Source organism: Corythoichthys intestinalis, chromosome 10 (assembly GCF_030265065.1).
Source record: "Corythoichthys intestinalis isolate RoL2023-P3 chromosome 10, ASM3026506v1, whole genome shotgun sequence".
Taxonomy (NCBI): Eukaryota; Metazoa; Chordata; class Actinopteri; order Syngnathiformes; family Syngnathidae; genus Corythoichthys; species Corythoichthys intestinalis.
In genome coordinates, this window is record NC_080404.1 from 37,629,755 (window position 1) to 37,647,825 (window position 18,071).

At 39.4% G+C, this 18,071-nt stretch overlaps 1 protein-coding gene across 1 annotated transcript; it reads left to right on the plus strand.

The window, feature by feature from the left end:
• Positions 1–5: 5 nt before the first annotated feature.
• On the plus strand, positions 6–16,490 carry cfap36 (cilia and flagella associated protein 36). Its single transcript, XM_057847721.1, has 11 exons — positions 6–371; positions 3,065–3,129; positions 4,542–4,643; positions 4,733–4,847; positions 4,914–5,001; positions 7,511–7,640; positions 7,720–7,806; positions 7,875–7,980; positions 8,049–8,179; positions 13,571–13,738; positions 13,802–16,490. The coding sequence occupies exons 1-11, from the start codon at positions 119–121 to the stop codon at positions 13,883–13,885; spliced, it is 1,329 nt and encodes a 442-aa protein (XP_057703704.1). The 5' UTR covers positions 6–118; the 3' UTR covers positions 13,886–16,490.
• Positions 16,491–18,071: the final 1,581 nt, after the last annotated feature.

Consider the following 18,071-nt stretch of genomic DNA (forward strand, 5'->3'; position numbering starts at 1 on the left):
TTACCGTAGCAACCAATCAGGCTTCACCACTACCCTCGACTCCACGAGTGCGCAATTCTTTCCACTTGGGGTGGAAAAAAAGGCGACTTTTGATATTTGGTATAATGGGTAACGTTTTATGGTGCACAACAACAGCGGTCAACGTGTGCATCTGTTGGCTCCGCGGGTCTTCACCGTAGCGGAGCCGCGACGCGAGCAATCCCGCAGCAACGCCGTTCATCTCGGGCCAGCAGCTGCCGCAGCCCCGCTGACTTTTGGAGCCAACATGGCGGAGGACGACAACGAGTGGGTGGTGGAGAGCATCGTCGGTTACCTGGGAAGTCCCGAGTGGGTCATCCCTGTTACGGACTTCATGGAGCACAAATGTACAGGTGACTTGTTTAAGGGAGCGTGAGCTCGTCTTTTTTGCTTTGTTTACGCTCGCGCGGAGTTCCGCGAGCTACCATTTTGGTTCTATGGCTGAAGCTAATAATAATGCGTGTGAAGGGATGTTTATCAGTATTATTGACATTTTATCTCTAATTCGCCTTGCCGTTCGAATTAAAACATTTTACAATGTTTCCCGAAAGTTACGGGATAAGAATATTTAAATACAACCATTAAAAGTTTAAATAATGTTTTGGGAAAAATCTCAAGTATCACTGCTTCCATTTTGGTTCTTTGGCTGAAAGAAATGCTAACGTGGAAAGCGAGATATTCTGGGAAAAAATCTTTTTAAAAAATGCTGTTCATCTGCCGATTGGCCTTGTCATTTCAATTTTTAAATATTTTTCAGGTTCCCAAAGCCACAAAATGATCAATGAATTTATTCACTGAACGTGATAGACAACTTCATTTTACCTGGCCAGTCAAAATGGATTGGAAGTCAATCGCCTCAATGGCAGCCGATGAGTTAAATCAGGGGTCGGCAACCCAAAATATTGAAAGAGCCATAATAGACCAAAAAAAAAAAACATGTCTGGAGCCACAAAAAAATTAAACGCCTTATATAAGCCGTATAATAAAGGCAACACATGCTGAATGTATCTATTAGTGCTGCAACGATTAATCGATTAACTCGAGTAATTGGATTAGATAAAAGTTTCGAATCAAGTTTTGCTGCTTCAAGTATTCCTTGAGTTTTTGAAAGTGTTTGTATCTAGTTTATTGATTCGGGTGGATACACTGCCGTCTAGTGGCAGCAAGAAATATGACATAACTCATCCAGATAGCAGACCGACCTTGAATAAGCGTTGATTTTCCATCAAAATGGTCAGTGTGGTAGACATCGAAATTTTCGACGTCAAGTGATGTTGAAACAACATTGTTTCATGGTATGTCAGGTGATGGTTGGGTTAACATTGTTTTATAGTTGATGAAGTAATGTTGACAAATTGATTGATGATTGACCGGGAAACTTGATTGAAAAGTCATTGAAATATGGTTGAGCGGGCGTTTTGGTCTAAAACATAACATTGATTCAGCGTTGTTCCAATATTATTAATAATCGAAATGACTTTTAGGTTTTGTAAGGATTTCAGTGTTGAAACAACATTAATTGATGGCGCAAAACTGACATTGATTCAGTGATATAAGATCGACAGCGGAATGTTGATCCAACATCTTTTCAACGTCGGTCAGCTATCTGGGATTTAACATGGTTGAATCCAGCTGCTCCCTGTTAAGACCAACATATGGTTGTAGTACGTTTTTGTTTTAGCTAATATGCTTTTTTAATGCATTCGTGATTTAGTTTATAAGTATATACAGTATAGCCGTTTTTTATGGAAATATGTGTTTGAACGATTTGTTAAGAGCATTGTAAAAAAAAAATAATAATAAAAAAAATAGGCATTTTATAGCTTTTAGGCTAGCAGACGTTTGCTAGGCAAGTTAGCCAGTTCTTTTGTTCTTAGATCCTCATTTATTAATTTTTTTATACCGTTTGAGGCTAAACTCAGGTATTTTTATTTTTGCAAGACAGTGCAACTCTGCATAGTTTGAAGAAACACTCGAGAATTTTATTCTGTATTTGCATTTAATGCTATTTTGAAAGTGCAGCCTTAGTAAGCCTTTGTTTTAAATCTAAAATTGTTTCTGCAACACATCAAATGTTCATAATCCAATTACTCGATTATTCGAACGAACTAGTTGACAGAATCATCGACTACCAAAGTAATTGATAGCTACAGCCCTAGTATCTACTGTATATTAGCTGAATTAGCCGACTATCAAAATGACTAAGTTCGCTATACAGTATATACACTACATAATGAGCTTTCATGATTAAATGTTTATTTTCCCTGCAGTGCATCCTCTCGAGAATGACGCACCACGTGACGACTCTGTTGCAGGATGCCGCCTCAAGTTTAACTTCATTACAATATTAATGAATTAGAATCATGTTTGTCATCCTGCAGATACCATATTACAACAAAAAAATATATTTCCCTCCCCTTTTTCCATTTTCAAACATTTTTGAAAAAGCTCCAGCGAGCCACTAGAGCAGCGCTAAAGAGCAGTAAGCGGCTCTAGAGCCATGGGTTGCTGACCCCCGAATTAAATGAAGGGAATACATATTTATTATGAGAGCCAAATTGATGACGTTCATAAATAAGAATTAAAGTATTGTAAGTCTACTTGGCTCTTTTTTGGGTTCATTGGTTAAAGCTTTCAATCTTAATACGTAATAAATGTTTTATGAAGCGATTTTCAGAACTAATTAGCTAGTTACAGCTCAAACAAGACAACCATGAAAACAATAAAAAGGTTAATGAAAGTTAAATGCCAATAATGAGGTCATTATTTTAGGTTTTTTTTCAACGGGGAGCTAATAAAAAGTAAGATTTAAATCAAGCGAAAAAGCTCACGTATCACTAGCCTTTACCTTGAGTGAGTGGCTGACGCTAATGCCAATGTGAATTCTATATTGTGGCATCTATTTCTGTTGTCATTCAAAATTTGAAAAATGTTTTAATTTTCCTTGAGGCACCAAAGAAAAAGTAGTTTGTCTTTTTAAACCAGAAAAGTTGGACGCAAAGTGAATGCCAACATCCTTTGACTAATGTACATGTCGTTATTTCAGTGTTTGATGATGAAGATGAAAATAAGTTGGCGTATACAGAAATCCATCAGCAGTATAAAACGTTGGTGAGTACAGCTATTTTTCACATGCAGACAAATACAGAAATACACATTAGAATCCTAACAAAATACAATTAATACAAAATTAAGATACTTCACTCAGATTTGGTGATATAAACATTTGTTTTATATGTGTATTGTTTAGATTGTATAAATGAAATACTGCTATGCTATAGACCCTACCCACGTGACGTCACAACTCCGCTCTCCTGAATGGTACCGCCCAATTGTCCGTCAAAACATAGTGTTAACCTGTTACGGCTACGTACATTCCTCCTATTTACGGCGTGTTTTTCTGCTCCTTAACATTAATAATCAAATTGGTGAAGGCGTGTGTGGCTGTTGGTTGCACTAACAGAGAAGATGGAAGGAGAGACTTGAAGTTTTACCGTATTCCGAGGGATCCAAAGAGGAGAGCGAAATGGACGGCTGAAATTCAACGTGAAAACTGGGCACCAAAAAATCACCACAGACTATGTAGCAGTCATTTTATATCCGGTAAGATGCATTTAAGATATACTTAGAGGGTTTTGGGCTGACAAATAACCACAATTAAGATCATTGCTAGGCTAATCGCCGACAACATACACGTATGTATGTAGGGAGAGTGCTATCGCTAAACCATATAAACATTAAAAGCCTTAACTCCATTGACAAACGACATGAAATACATTAGACTTGACAGTGGATGTTAGCAATAACAAAAGATTTTGAATTGAAAATTTCGTAACTCACCTTTCCAAGCACTAGATAGATTCCTGCCGAATTTTCGTGGACGAGGACCTGTTTCACCCAACCAGCAACGAAGTATTTATAAGCCTCCAAGCTCTTGAAGTTTTTCAAATTTTCGTGAGAATAGGCTGATTTTGTGTGGACAAGATAATATCAGCGTAGCAGATGTCAGGCAGACAGGGCGAAGCCAGTGGGTCGAAAAACATCGATTTGGGCATCAAATATGGATCTGGCGACTGTATAGAACGAAGCTTTTCCACATAACGCCTTTTATGCAACACATCCAGTGAGTTTACGGCATCAGAAAGCACCGGGTCTTCCATGAAATGCATTTTAAATTCCTCGATCAATTGAAAACAATGCTAATACAGAGACAAAATGACGGACAAGTGGGCGGAACCATACAGCGAGCACGTGGTTTTGTGACGTCGGTGGGTAGGGTATATAGGAATTCAATTACTAATCATTAAAATCAAATGATACGTATGTTTGTTTTTTTTTTATTAAAATTTTCTAGTAGAAATGTTTGGCAAATACAGTAATTAAAACTAAATATGAAAACATTGAATATTTCATTCTTTAAAGTGATCATTGCAATTTTATTTGATACACTGGTACTTACGTAAATAATGTTTTATTAGATTTTCTAAATTATTGAGCTGCACCTGCATTTGTTGCTTTTGCAGGTTGAGAAGCTTTTAGAGAATTATATGCTGGAGGTGGGCATCAATGAGCAGCAGTTTTTGGACGCGTGCACCTCCCCTTTCGCCAAGTCAAAAACAGTGCAGGTGCTCCTTTTCGGCACTCCACCTTTTTCCATAACAATACATATAAAGTAGAAACACTGACCACACTGTTGTATATTTTTTCGTTTAAGTCTGTATTCCAACCAGTCCTTGCTACAGACGATTTCCAGTTGTTTCGCTCTTTGATGGTCCAGAAGAACATGGAGCTGCAGCTTCAGGCGCTGCGGGTCATCAAGGAGAGGAACGGTAAGCTTTGATATTGCACTTCCACGGTTTAACTCTTACTACTAAAGTACCACAAACATCATCCAGGAGCGCTTCCTGACTGTCTGACCGATGGCGATGATGTGATGACGGAGTTGCAGCAGCAAGAAATGAAAATCCTGCAGGAAGTCCTCAAGTAAGCTGTCTTTTTATTTAATTAAAATTGCAATGACTTCTTAAGCCTGAGTTATGCTCCTGCCTTGCGGTGACGGCAAAGTGACTACGGCGTCAATGAGCATTTGATAGTTCTGCGGTGAGAGAACGCGTTGCTCTGTAATTAACCGCCAAGCCACTAGAGGGGTGTGGCGTTATGTTTGTCCGGTTTTGGGGCATGCTTGTTGACTTCCTCTCGTCTAGTTTAACGGAGAAAAAATAAACAATGCAAGATGGAATGCTTGAATGTGGATCTTCAGCTCATCAACATTGAATAAATGTTGATCATACAAATGTTGAGAGAAGACTGTTTCAAGGCAGTCTGTCCGACTTTTGCTGCCACACAGAGACTTGTAGCCTCGGGTGGAAACCAGCAAGCTGTGGCGGCTAGCTTCAAACTGGTGTTGAGCACTGCATCCAGCGTTTTGTCCGAGGTCTGCAAAGCCCTCCAGCCCGATTTGTTTGCCGTGTCCTACAACCAGCCAGTGGGAAGCCATAGCAGATTTCTAGCGGCTATGGAACTTCCCAAACTGCGTTGGAAGCCTTGTTGTTAACGTTATCATAAAAGCTCCGAGGCACTCTCAATCAGTGATGATGTATTTAGTGTGAACTGTCTGTTGTTGAAAATTAAACGTCAGAACAACTCTTTTGACACCAAACCTGTGCTTTATTCTTCATATACTTGAAGTGTGACACGTAAATAAGTCAGACTCACAGCAAACATATGTACACAATAAATGATGAAGTGCACCAACCAAAAATTCGACACAAAGTGATAAAAAGCTGGCGGTTTTTGGCCGACTGGGTCACCGCTTCGTGTGGCCATTCGATTCCGAACACACACATACTTGTCTCGGTGGTTCTTCCATTTTTTTATTCAATCGCTGGCTGACCTCCAGCCCTGTATTTTCAGCAATTTCCTCACACGAATTGTTTGCCATTTGGCAATCTTCATAATGTCTTGATGAGACATTGTTGAAGTTGTCGTAGTTGCTCTTCGTTGATACTCTCGTCGGCTTGGTCCATTTTTACGTGTTGCAAAATCATGTTTGACAATGGCAGTGATTTCACGCTGAACCGGAAACAACAGTCCGAGTGGACCAATCACAGTCCATTTCCGCCAGGTCATATGCGTCGACGCGACGCTAGGTTAGAAAATTCAATAGGAGCACGTCAGGCTACGGCGCAGGGCTGTAAATTGGGTCTTCCTTGACGGCGCAGGTCTGACACGGAAGCATAACTCGGACTTTAGAAGTTGACCACAGTGTTGGCCTGCTCTCTTGATGGGATTTAGTGAGCGGCATCCTGACCCAGTAGAACAGCCCATTTTAAGCTACTTAGGCTTGGGCTAATTTAAGTAGGAGCCATTGATACTAGTAATAAGTTGCTGCTGAGGAAGAATGAGTATTTTTATCCACTTTGTCTTGCCTGGATGCATGTCGTCACTACTTGCCAAGGCCTCATTCCGTAAAACCCCAACAGGAATCAATGAGCGAGTTTTTTTTTGACTGATATACGCTTTAAAAAAGTAATCTAGTTACTTTACTGATTACTTCATTATCAAAGTAACTAAGTTACTTTATTTTTTTAAAGTAATTTATCAGTTACTTTTTACCAATTTTTCTCCCTTTGCTTCCTCAACATAAAGAATGACAACAGAAAAATCTCATCGCATGTGCCGTATTTTTCGGACTATAAGTCGCACCAGAGTATAAGTCGCATTTTGGGGGGAAATTTACTTGATAAAATTCAACACATAGAACAGATATATCGTCTTTAAAGGCAATTTAAAATAAAAATACAACAGAGAACAACATGCTGAATAAGTGTACTTTATTATAATGTTACGTGATGCATGAACAACTGTAAACAATATTTTGGGGGATTAAAAACAGCGTTAAAACAAACAGACACATAATTTAACAAAAAAGTTAAAAGAATTTTCTGTAAAAAAAAAAAAAAAAAAAAAAACCCAATATTATTACTAGATACTAAAACACAAAGGCAAAGTATTTCTGAAAAAAAAAAAAAAAAAAAAACACGAAACATTTTTTTTAAATTCTTTTTTTACGACTCCCAAAAACTGCTGTTTTTTTTCCCCTATGCAAAATAATGAAACATTTTCTGTTGCGGTCAAAAACCAAAATGAAATGCACATACCGGTACTTGATTTTTAACAATCACGCAAAAAAAAAAATTAAAAAATTACTATTTGTGGTTTAAAAATGGCGTAGATTTTTTTGAGAATGAGTGGTAAAAATTGATTAAAAACAATAATTAGATATTTTTCATTTCACAAAAAGAAAAACAAATGGAGAAAAGTTCTTTTGGTTGTTTGTTTTTTTTTTTTTTCATTGAAAAGCAAACTTTTGTTTGTTTGATGAGGACTTGATGTTATGTTATGTTATGTTATGTTATGTTATGTTATGTTATGTTATGTTATGTTATGTTATGTTATGTTAAGTTGATGGAAAGAATTCTTTGTCCCTCAGAAAGTCCAAAGAGGAGTACGATGAGGAAATGTCATTGAGGTCGCTGCTGGAAGAGGAGTGTTCTACATCCAGTGGCGAAGCCCAAAAGACCACCTTTACAGCTCCAGCACAAGATGGCAACACTGCCAAGGTAAACTCAAATTAGAGCCACAATTCTTGTTTTCACGAAGACAATTTCCAGCGTTCTTGAAGCTAATGTTTTACTCCAGGCTCAGGCCCAACTTGACAAGCACTGCACAGACGCTCACCGAGCACAAACAATGAACGCAAAGAGCGCATCCATTCAGTCTAACCAGGTTGGGAAAAACCAATGACCAAAATTGGTAAATTAGATACTTGATATTTTTTTGTCTTTTTAACACAGACCATTGGCAAAACTGCCCAAAACACCAAGAACAAAATGTCTGCCACAGCAGATGTTAAGCAAGTGGAAAAAAGCAGCTCCTTCTCCTCTTCTACGCGTACCCCTGGTAAAAGCAGCAACATTTTCACTATAGGCTGATTCAGAGTGTGTTCATGTGATCCAACGTGCCCGCAGGCAGCATTGATAGCAGTGCGGAGCCCCGATTTCTGCCGCCTGTAAGACAACCCGTCAGCGCCGAGCAGAAGGTGGCGGAATCGTGCCTGGAGGAAGCGCACAAGGAGGCCGGCTTCGCTCAGCCTTACAATGTGAGTCTACTCAGGTCGTTTTCTTAGTTACACTTCCAGTCAGAGGTGGGTAGTAACGCGTTACATGTACTCCGTTACATTTACTTGAGTAGCTTTTTGAGAAAAATGTACTTCTTAGAGTTTTACTAAGCCATACTTTTACTTGAGTAGATTTGTGAAGAAAAAATGCTACTCTTACTCCGCTACTTTGGGCTGCATAGCAGTCGTTACATATTCTTTTTTTTTTTTTGTACATACAGTGTTACCTCAACATACGAAGTTAATTCATTCCAGGACCTTGTTTTTAAGTTGAAATGGTCGAATGTTGAGCAGGATTTTCCCATAGAAATACATTATAATTCCATTTAATTTGTTCGACAGCCCAAAAACCTACACTAAATCCTTAATAAATACTGCTGGTACTATTACAAATGGCAATTACACATAGCAAAACAAATACATTTTAAATAAAAATCAGAATAATATAATAATAATTACTGTAATGATGTAACAAATCGGGTTCTAATGTGGCGGACGTTTTTTGCTATACCTGAACGCACAGCACCCGAGAGCGGTGAGCTTGAGAGTTTCACTTTCACTGTTTTCTTGAGAACACCGTCAACTTTGGTGGCTGGGAGGCGTTTTAAGTTGAATAAGTTGTGAAATAAATGATAAAAACGTGACGAAGCTGGCAATTTCTTTGGCGATGTTACCACAATAATAATTGTTAGCTAACTTATAAAGGAGGACTGTGGAGATGTATTGTTGAGCCAGTTCACGGATACGCACCCCACACTCATATTTTTCTATAATTTGCATCTTCATTTAGAAGGTAAGCGTCACCTTGTTCCTTGTTTCACCACCTGTACCAACCTTTTTGAAACCTGTGTTGATTTCTCACACAAGAAAATCCGCCGTGCAATCCTACGCGTTGCTGTTATGTCGTCATATTTCGAGCATGTCGTCAGATGTAGAAACAAATGGCGAGTCAAATTTTACATCGGAAGTCGAAAAGATCGTGTTTCGAAGCGATCGTATGTCGAGGTACCACTGTATTGGATTTATTTTTATTTTGCCAGTGATGGCAAAAGTAGCTCTACCAATTTCACCAATGAGACTTTGCAACAATAATCACATGACTCCATTATACCAATCAGACGCAAGCTTGCCGTTTTTGTACACGCCAGCCTGTTCATCCACGTGGCTTCTTTAAAACACGGTAAAAAATAAACTATTTGACACACAGCGCCACCCTCAACATTCAAAAGCACGGATTTTGATACGGGCGGCGTATCAGCTGGATGTTGCCTGCTACGGCGGGACACCCTGCCCTGCCTTGGGTTTAGTGGGCCGCTGGGGGCCCCCTGGCGTGGCCCGGGTGGGCGGACGGGGTTGGGGACGGGCGTGGGGTTGGTGGTGCGTCCCCTCTTTCGATCCCCGAAGGCCGGTAGATGGGCGCGCGGGTGGCCCGGGGGACCACCCTGGATTCCGGGGGGGGAGACACGAGGGCTCCTTTGCTGGGCTGCGGGAGGAGGGATAGGCTGCGTTGCCCCCCCCCCCCCCCCCCCCCCCGGATGGCTGGGTGGGGGCCATGGCCCTGTGTCGACGCCTGCGTGGCGTCTCCGCCCGTTTGCGTGGCTGCTGCCTGCCCGGCGGGGCCCGCTTGCGACTGGATGTTATTGGGCGGGGGGTCCCGGTGTCGGGATTGGTAGCGGGGCGGCGTAGGGTCAGTCGCCAACGGGCTTACACTCACTAGGAATTCACATGATTACTGGGTTCTAAATCACAGAGATGATTTGTGTACACTCGACCCCTTTCTATCACTTAGCTTATAGACTCCCCCACCTTCTTCCCCCTCTTTCCCTGGTCAACAGGCCCCCCACATGGTGTCAACCGGAAATACATTTAGCTGACGATAGCACCAACATATTAGTAGTTAGTGTAGTTAGGCGTTCAATGTATTTCTTGTTGTTGTTTGTGTTTCTACTCTTTCTTCTTTTCTTCTGTTCCCCCATAACCCCTTCCTGTTCGCTGTTTTGTCATAATAAATGAGGTATGTTGAATGATCACAAAGGGAGTATGTCAGACTCTCAATGTGAAACATTAAAACTGTTCAGACTATCCGGGCACTTACACTTCCATTCTCCGTGTCAAACAGCTGAGCAGGACAGGTTAAAAAAAAATAAAAGCATGGATTTTAACCTGTCTCCCAGTTTTTATTTGGCACGGTTTGACCACGGAAAACTGGAGATATAATCCTTTTAATTTAAACAATGAAGGAACTATCCACTATTCAAACTAGAAACTATTTTCTCCACTAGAAGGCACTCATGGTCTTTGGACGAATGATGCTTCATTTCTGTCACTTATTTTTTTGTATTTCTTTGGCTTAATGTGGTTATGTAATGGGTTATTGTACAGTATCATAAAAACAGTTCATATAGATAACTTTGTGCTGAGTAAAAAAAATACCATTGTTTAAAAAAAAAAAAAAAAATCAAACAAAAATGTAAAGTTACAATGTTACACATTACTTGAGTATTCTATTCACCATGTAGATTTTTTTTTACTTGTACTTGAGTACATTTTTGGATCACTCCATATACATGAGTAATATTATTCTTCCTTTCTCAAACAACGTCGCCTCCCTGTCGTCATTTCTGCACACTCGCGCATCCAATCAAAATTAGAATTATACGAGGGCTGTCAAATTTAACGCGTTAATGGGTGGTAATTAATTTTATAAATTAATCACGTTAAAATATTTGACACAATTAACGCATGCACGGAATGACCCGTTCATGCGTTGCCTCAAACAGTTTACAATGACGCCGTTTTAGCACATTGAGAGCGAAAAGGCAGGGAAATACGAGTTGACACAGGCGTTCTTTAGACCGCGCCTTTTATTGGCTTAAGTTTTGGCAACTCTTTCACAACAAATATAAGTATTGTGGCGAACGACGTGGGGAACAATGAAAGGAGACGATCTTTTTCTTGACACGCTTACTTGAACACAGCGCAGACCATACTGTATACCATTTGCAGCCACTACTAACAGTCATGGTTGCCCAACTTCCTATCATGCATTTGGGCGGGGCAGGAGACGATATTTTTCTTAACACACTTAATTGAACACAACGCAGAACATTTTGTATACCATTTGCAGCCACTACTAAGAGTCATGGTCGCCCAACTTCCCATCATGCATTTGGGCGGAGAAGGAGACGATATTTTTCTTAACAGCTTAATTGAACACAATGCAGAACATACTGTATACCATTTGCAGCCACAACTGACAGTCATGGTTCCCCAACTTCCCATCATTTGGGTGGAACAGTTAGGTCGCTACAGTATCATTTAGTGAAAGCACAAAAAAATGTTCACAAAAAAAAAAAACAGCTCTCAATGCAAAGAGAACTGGCATTCCCAATCAAAATAGCTATGCAAAATACACATAAAACTTACTCAGACTTCGCCTTGGCTAGATCTCTAATTAAGACTCGCCATTGACACCTTGTGGTGTATTTCATATGTCCCGCTCGGCGACGTCAACAATGGCGAGCTATTAGTTTTATTTTTTGATTGGAAAATTTTTACATATTTTATTAAACAAAAACATTAAGAGGGGTTTTAATATAAAATTACTATAACTTGCACTCAAATTGATCTTTTAAGAATTACAAGTCTTTCTATCCGTGGATCCCTTTAATACAAAGCATGTTAATAATGTTAGTGCCATCTTGTTGATTTATTGTTATAGTAACCAAATACAGTACTCATGTACAGTATGTTGAATGTTTATGTCCGTCTTCTTTCCATTCCAACAATAATTTACAGGAAAATATGGCATATTTTAGAGATGGTTTGAATTGCGATTAATTAAGCTGTGATTAACTCGATTAAAAATTTTAATCGTTTGACAGCCCTTATTTGTAAACATATATAGTCAAAGTAAGTTGTAATTGAGTAACAAAGTATTCAAGTTTACATCATTTTTAATGCCTCGATGATTTAAGTTCATATTTTTTCATGCCATTCAATGCCTGAATATTCACAAAATTATTTATTATTCTTCATGCTTTTTAATGACCTGCAGAAACCCTGCATTAAGTTAAATGTGCTCCAAATATTAGAAGCTTTCTGTATAATACAGTGTAGTAAGTAAAGATGTCCCGATCGATCTGCGTCCGATCACGTCATTTTCAAAGTATCGGAATCGGCAAAAAAATATCGGACATGCCTTTTTTAAATATATATATATTTTTTAATTAAATCGTTTTCTAATCGTATTTAATGTTACAGACAAAATGTCTTACACTCATCCAGAATCTTTAGTTTTGGCTTAAAGTAGGGCTATCAAATTTAACGCGTTAACGGCGGTAATTAATTTTTTAAAAATTATTCACGTTAAAATATTTAACGCATGCGCTGCACGACCCACTCACGCATTGTCGCGTTCAATCTATAAAGGCGCCGTTTTACCAAATGTAGAGCTAAAAGGCAGCGTAAAATGAGTGAATTTTGGCAGCCTTTGGAGCTTTTTTTAAATTGGCCATAGCCTTACTATCCCTCTCTCAACAATTAGAAATATCGTGGGAAGCAATGTGAGGATGATAGGTAGTAGCTGATCTTTTTCTTAACACCCTATGTTATTTCCCAACGCAGAGAAGATATATCAATTGGTACCACTACGCACAGTCATGGTTGCACTTCCCATCATGCATTTGGGCAGAACAGTTAAATGGCTACAGTATCATTTACTGAAAGCTCAACAAATACACTAGATGGCAATATTTAGTCACAATACACAAAGTCACATGTATCCTTTAAGAATTACAAGTCTTTCTATCCGTGGATCCCTCTCACAGAAAGAATGTTAACAATGTAAATGCCATCTTGAGGATTTATTGTCATAATAAACAAATACAGTACTTATGTACTGTATGTTGAATGTATATATTTGTCCGAGTTTTATTCATTTTTTCTTAATGCATTGCCAAACTGCATATGATCGGGAAAAATTATCGGGAATGATTGGAATTGAATCGGGAGCAAAAAAAAAAAGCAATCGGATCGGGAAATATCGGGATTGGCAGATATTCAAACTAAAACGATCGGGATCGGATCGGGAGCAAAAAAACATGATCGGAACAACCCTAGTAGTAAGTATACACTACCGTTCAAAAGTGTGGCGTCTAAGCGACCCCAAACTTTTGAACAGTAGTGTACAGAATGAAAAATCCCATATGATATGGTCGCTTAGACCCCAAACTTATGAACGGTAGTGTTAACCACAACAGTTCCAACAAACAGGTGTCTTTGTAAAGGTGGCTCATAATATACAGCTTTGACATCGTTGTTGATAACAAACCTGTGGCAACGTGTGTCCAAAGAGCATCCTTGTCCTTCCAGGAACTGTCGACATCTCAGCAGGAGAGTCTCCAGCAGAGGGCGTCCTACTTGCGCGAGCAGCGCGACAAGCTGCACGCGCTCAAGAAGGAGCAACGCGCCAAGCAGGTCGACCAGGAGGCGCCTTGCTCTCCCTCCTCGCCCGCAACTCCTCCTCCGCTTCCATCCTCTGTAAGTCCCATCATCCATCACGGAGGGCGGGCAGCACATTGATGCCGACTCTTCTTGTCTCAGGAGATTTCAACCGAAGAGCGCAAGAAGCTACAGAAGAGAAAACACCTGGCAGATAAGCTGAAGGAGGAAGTCATTAAGAAATGAGCTCTGTGTTAAAAACGTGCATTCTCACCTATGCTCTTCCACAGCATCACACAGATCTTGAACGTGTGTTGACACGGCCCTCGCGGTGTAGCGAGTTCGGGTAATTCCACGCATAGTAGTTACAATTGCTTTCGATGCGAAAGGCGCAGTGATTCTTGGCGGGTGAACTTCACAATCATTTTTACACACACAAGCAGTATTTCACCTAGTATACATACAAGCTTAGATGCCAGTTACCCCAGCTCGTCGTGCATGAAAGTTACTGAGCGATGCGGCTGAAAGCGGACAAAGTGCAAAATTGTCACTGCACGTCTGCTGATGTTATTGAGGGTTTTGAGGTTTCACTTATACACAATATACACTTACTCGTGTTTATCGAACCACAAAACATTATGCGATTTGTCAAGGAAGATGCAGAACAGAAGAGTGCTGAAGGCTGTACTGCATATGAGATTAGAGTGGAGCATTATCATAAAACTATATGTGCTGTATACACCGGGCACTTCAATAATACAGCCAGCAGGCCAGACAGAACCAGCCAGTAAAGAAGTTCAATCAAGCTTTGAGGAATGATTTTTGCTAATTTAAGTTTTCAGGTAATGTTTTTAGGCCAATTTTGTCCACTAGAGGTCACATTAATGCTTCATTTTATTTCTGTGAAAGGGATTTTTGATTGTAGGAATATTCTGAGACTGACTACAGGTAGTGCCTGGGTCTCGATTTAAGCGATTTTGACTTTACGACGAAGGAATCTCGTCCGCCATTTTGTCTCGTTTTTTTTTTTTTTTTTTTTTTGGGGGGGTCGCTTAAGCAGTACCTTATTATACCTCACAGTATCTTATTTTTTTTTTATATGACGTGTTCTTCACTACATGTGAAGATTTTCAGCTTTACAGGCAGCAGACACATTTTCGAAATTGTGCTTTTTGAAGCTTTTTACTTTTAACAATTTGTAAAGCTAACACACATATGTACACTTATGTTCAAAACGACACGCATTTTAACAAACACTTGACACAAAACAATCGGTGTTCAAACATTCATCTAGTCTGATCGATATGTAAATCTAGTTAATTAAATTAGCCTGATGTGCCGAACAAAAGTGTTAGCTTAAATGCTGTATATGCTAACGTATTTACAATTTTCATAGCAAATCGCTCTCACGTAAATCCACAAACTGTAGCTCAAAACTTAATTACAAATGCATAGACAAACATATATTAGCTGAAACAACTTACAGCCTTATATGGGCCAAATTAGAGCGCAGCAATCCTGTATCCATGTCAAATCTGAGTCTGCTTCTCAGTTATATAAGGCGACACAGTCCAGCCAGACCCAACGCTGCCACAAGAGGGCAGTGTATCCTCTACTATTAAAATACAATGCCTTTGGACTTTTTTGGATAGTTTTTTTTTAGATTTACTTAAACGGTTAATTCCGACTTGCGCGGAAATTCGGATTACGTTGCCAGTGTAGGAATGGAACTCGTTCGTAACCCGGGGACTACCTGAATTGCCAAATGTCAGTCAAAACCTTAAGGTTGGTTTGGTGGAACTGTTTTTTTTTTTTTTTTTTTTTCCCCCTTATCCAATGCCACGTCTTGTGTTTGTATGAATACAATTACTACATAGCAGAGCAGTACATTAAATTACAGTATAGTTTGTATAGTGTAATATATCGGTCGCTCATGTATAAATGTAAAACCAGCTTACCATAACTTTCTGACTATATGAATCACCCGACTATAAACTGCACGTGTCCACATTGTATTATGACAAAAAGACATGGAGCTCAATAGCCTGTAAAAATCCTTAAATAAACTACACTGGACTAATTGCAGTAATATGGTTAAAATTCAACTTAAGTTTGCCATTATCTGTAATAATGATCAATAAATATATTTTTGCAATGTGGTTGACTTGTTCACACGAAAAAAGAAAAAGAAAAAAAAACCAGGGAAAATTTTGGTATCCTGAATTCCGGATTATTCAATCAGTTTGACACCCCTTGGATTTATATATCCTTTGTAACATGCTTTAAATTGATGAACTTGAATATTTTCGAGAGAAAAGCAAATACATTATCCCTCTCAAACATGATTCAAAATTTGAATCCTCACAAAAACCATAAGTGCGATGGTTCCGTCGGGTTTGGCCACTTAGCTCGAAGTGTAGACATCTTTTTTTTTTTTTTCGTGCTGGCCATCTAATTTTGCAAGCGTTGGTCAATACCTTTTACACAGATGCAAAGGACCTGGACCAAAGGCAGTAAGACTTTAAAGCAAACACTGGTGTACATAAAGATTTCAAAGTCTCTGTTGGCATGTCAGCTGCCCTTTTTCTCTATAGTCAACTTGGACCTGACTATGTTGTTTTGTCACAAAATGAACATTGTGTCAGCTGCATGTAGTTACCGTTCCAGAATGCAAAAGTATCCTGATGTGATAGTCAAGCTAGTGCTTTTACAATGTGTCGTTTTGTTTATAATTGGGGCCAATGGTGTAGGAATGTACAGTAGTTTGAAGCAATCATAATAATGCACCATTAATTGCCCATGCAATACTCAGTACACTATGCTCTTGAATAAATTATCTTTTGTAAAGTGATGTGCCGCAACGTTTGCCTTATTTTTTGAGGGGTGTGTGTGTGTGATTGGAGTTTTGGTCATTAAAACAAAATATGTGAGTAAACGAGGATTCCAGTGGCAACCTGTGAACTGTATGCCCAGAAGGGTGATGAAAGCGTTGGAAAATAATGGCGTGTACTCACTTTTGTTGCCAGTGGTTTAGACATTAACAGCTGTATTTTGAGGAAAGAAAAAAAGTCATATCCTCCTGACTACCAGTAGTTCAAATTTGTCCTCTGTACAGGACATGTATAAACCTAAATATCTCCCACCCACTGCATCCAATTGAATTCATTCCTTTCGTGCTCTATAGAGGACATCCAGAGCTTTCCAATGATACCAAATGTGTAGGGGTGGGGTTTTGTTAACCTTTACTTTACCATGGAAGAAAATGGCTTCCGTCAATGCAAGCACATTTTATGGGAAGAGGAAAAGTAAGTGCTTAATACTTTTTATCGAACACATTTTGTCTTCAAATGTTGTTGGCGTTTTGTCTATAAGACTCTTAAGAACACATTTAAGTGTTGTTTCAGTTATTTCAAGTGTATTTTAGCAGAGTATTCAAGTGTTTAAAAAATGTCCTCTGTATCGGACATTCGAAGTACTTTTGTACATTTTACCCTTTCCCAAATGACAAGAAAGGTCATTCTCAGGAGCAGAGTGAAATTTACTGTAGATTGTTGATGGAAACTCAGACATTGAGTTATCTGATGAAGATGATGAATATCCACTATTTGACGCAGAAATAGAGGAAGATGATTCAGGGACCTCCGAGGAGGAAATTCAAGCAGAGCAGACCAGAAATCGGTTTTACAAATTGAGAAACTCCATCAAGCTTGTCAACGACCTTGATGTTTCAAATGAAGAAAAAACAAGTGATGTCTTGTGGACAATCAGGGCCCTCTTGACCAAACTACGGCAATGACGTCCGAGTCTGCCAAGAACAGGAAAATTGTGACAAGCAAATGGTTCCTTTAACTGATCGATGCCCAGTGTGCCAGTATGTACCGGGCAAACCAAACCCAAGTAGACTCAAGGTAAATATTTGTCTTTGGTGCACCAACTGGTCTAGTTTTGGATTTTGTGGTCTACCAAGGAAAGACAACCTTCACAGTTCCAGGAGGATAGAGCATTGGGGAACAAGCTGTTCTTCAATTGACATAGTCTGTTCTCAAGGCACCCACCTGTCCTTTGACAGGTACTTTACAACAATCAGCCTCCTTGACACCCTGATGACAAAAGGACTGACAGCGACTGGAACCCTCATGAATAACAGGGTTCCAAAAGACTGCAAGATCAGAGAGGATGAGCTCTTCAAAAAGAACTAAAAAGGGTCACCAGAGATGGTTGTGAGACAAAGCACATCTGAACTTGCTGTCATAAAATGGTTGGACAACAAGCCAGTGTTCATGGCATCATCTGCTTATGGGATTGAACATCAGGGCACACGTAAGAAGATGGTCCAAGAAATAGAAAAAGTTTGTCCAAGTGTCAAGGCCACTGGCAATTGCTGAGTAAAACACCAACATGGATGGTGTGGACTTGGTCAATTGAATGTCGA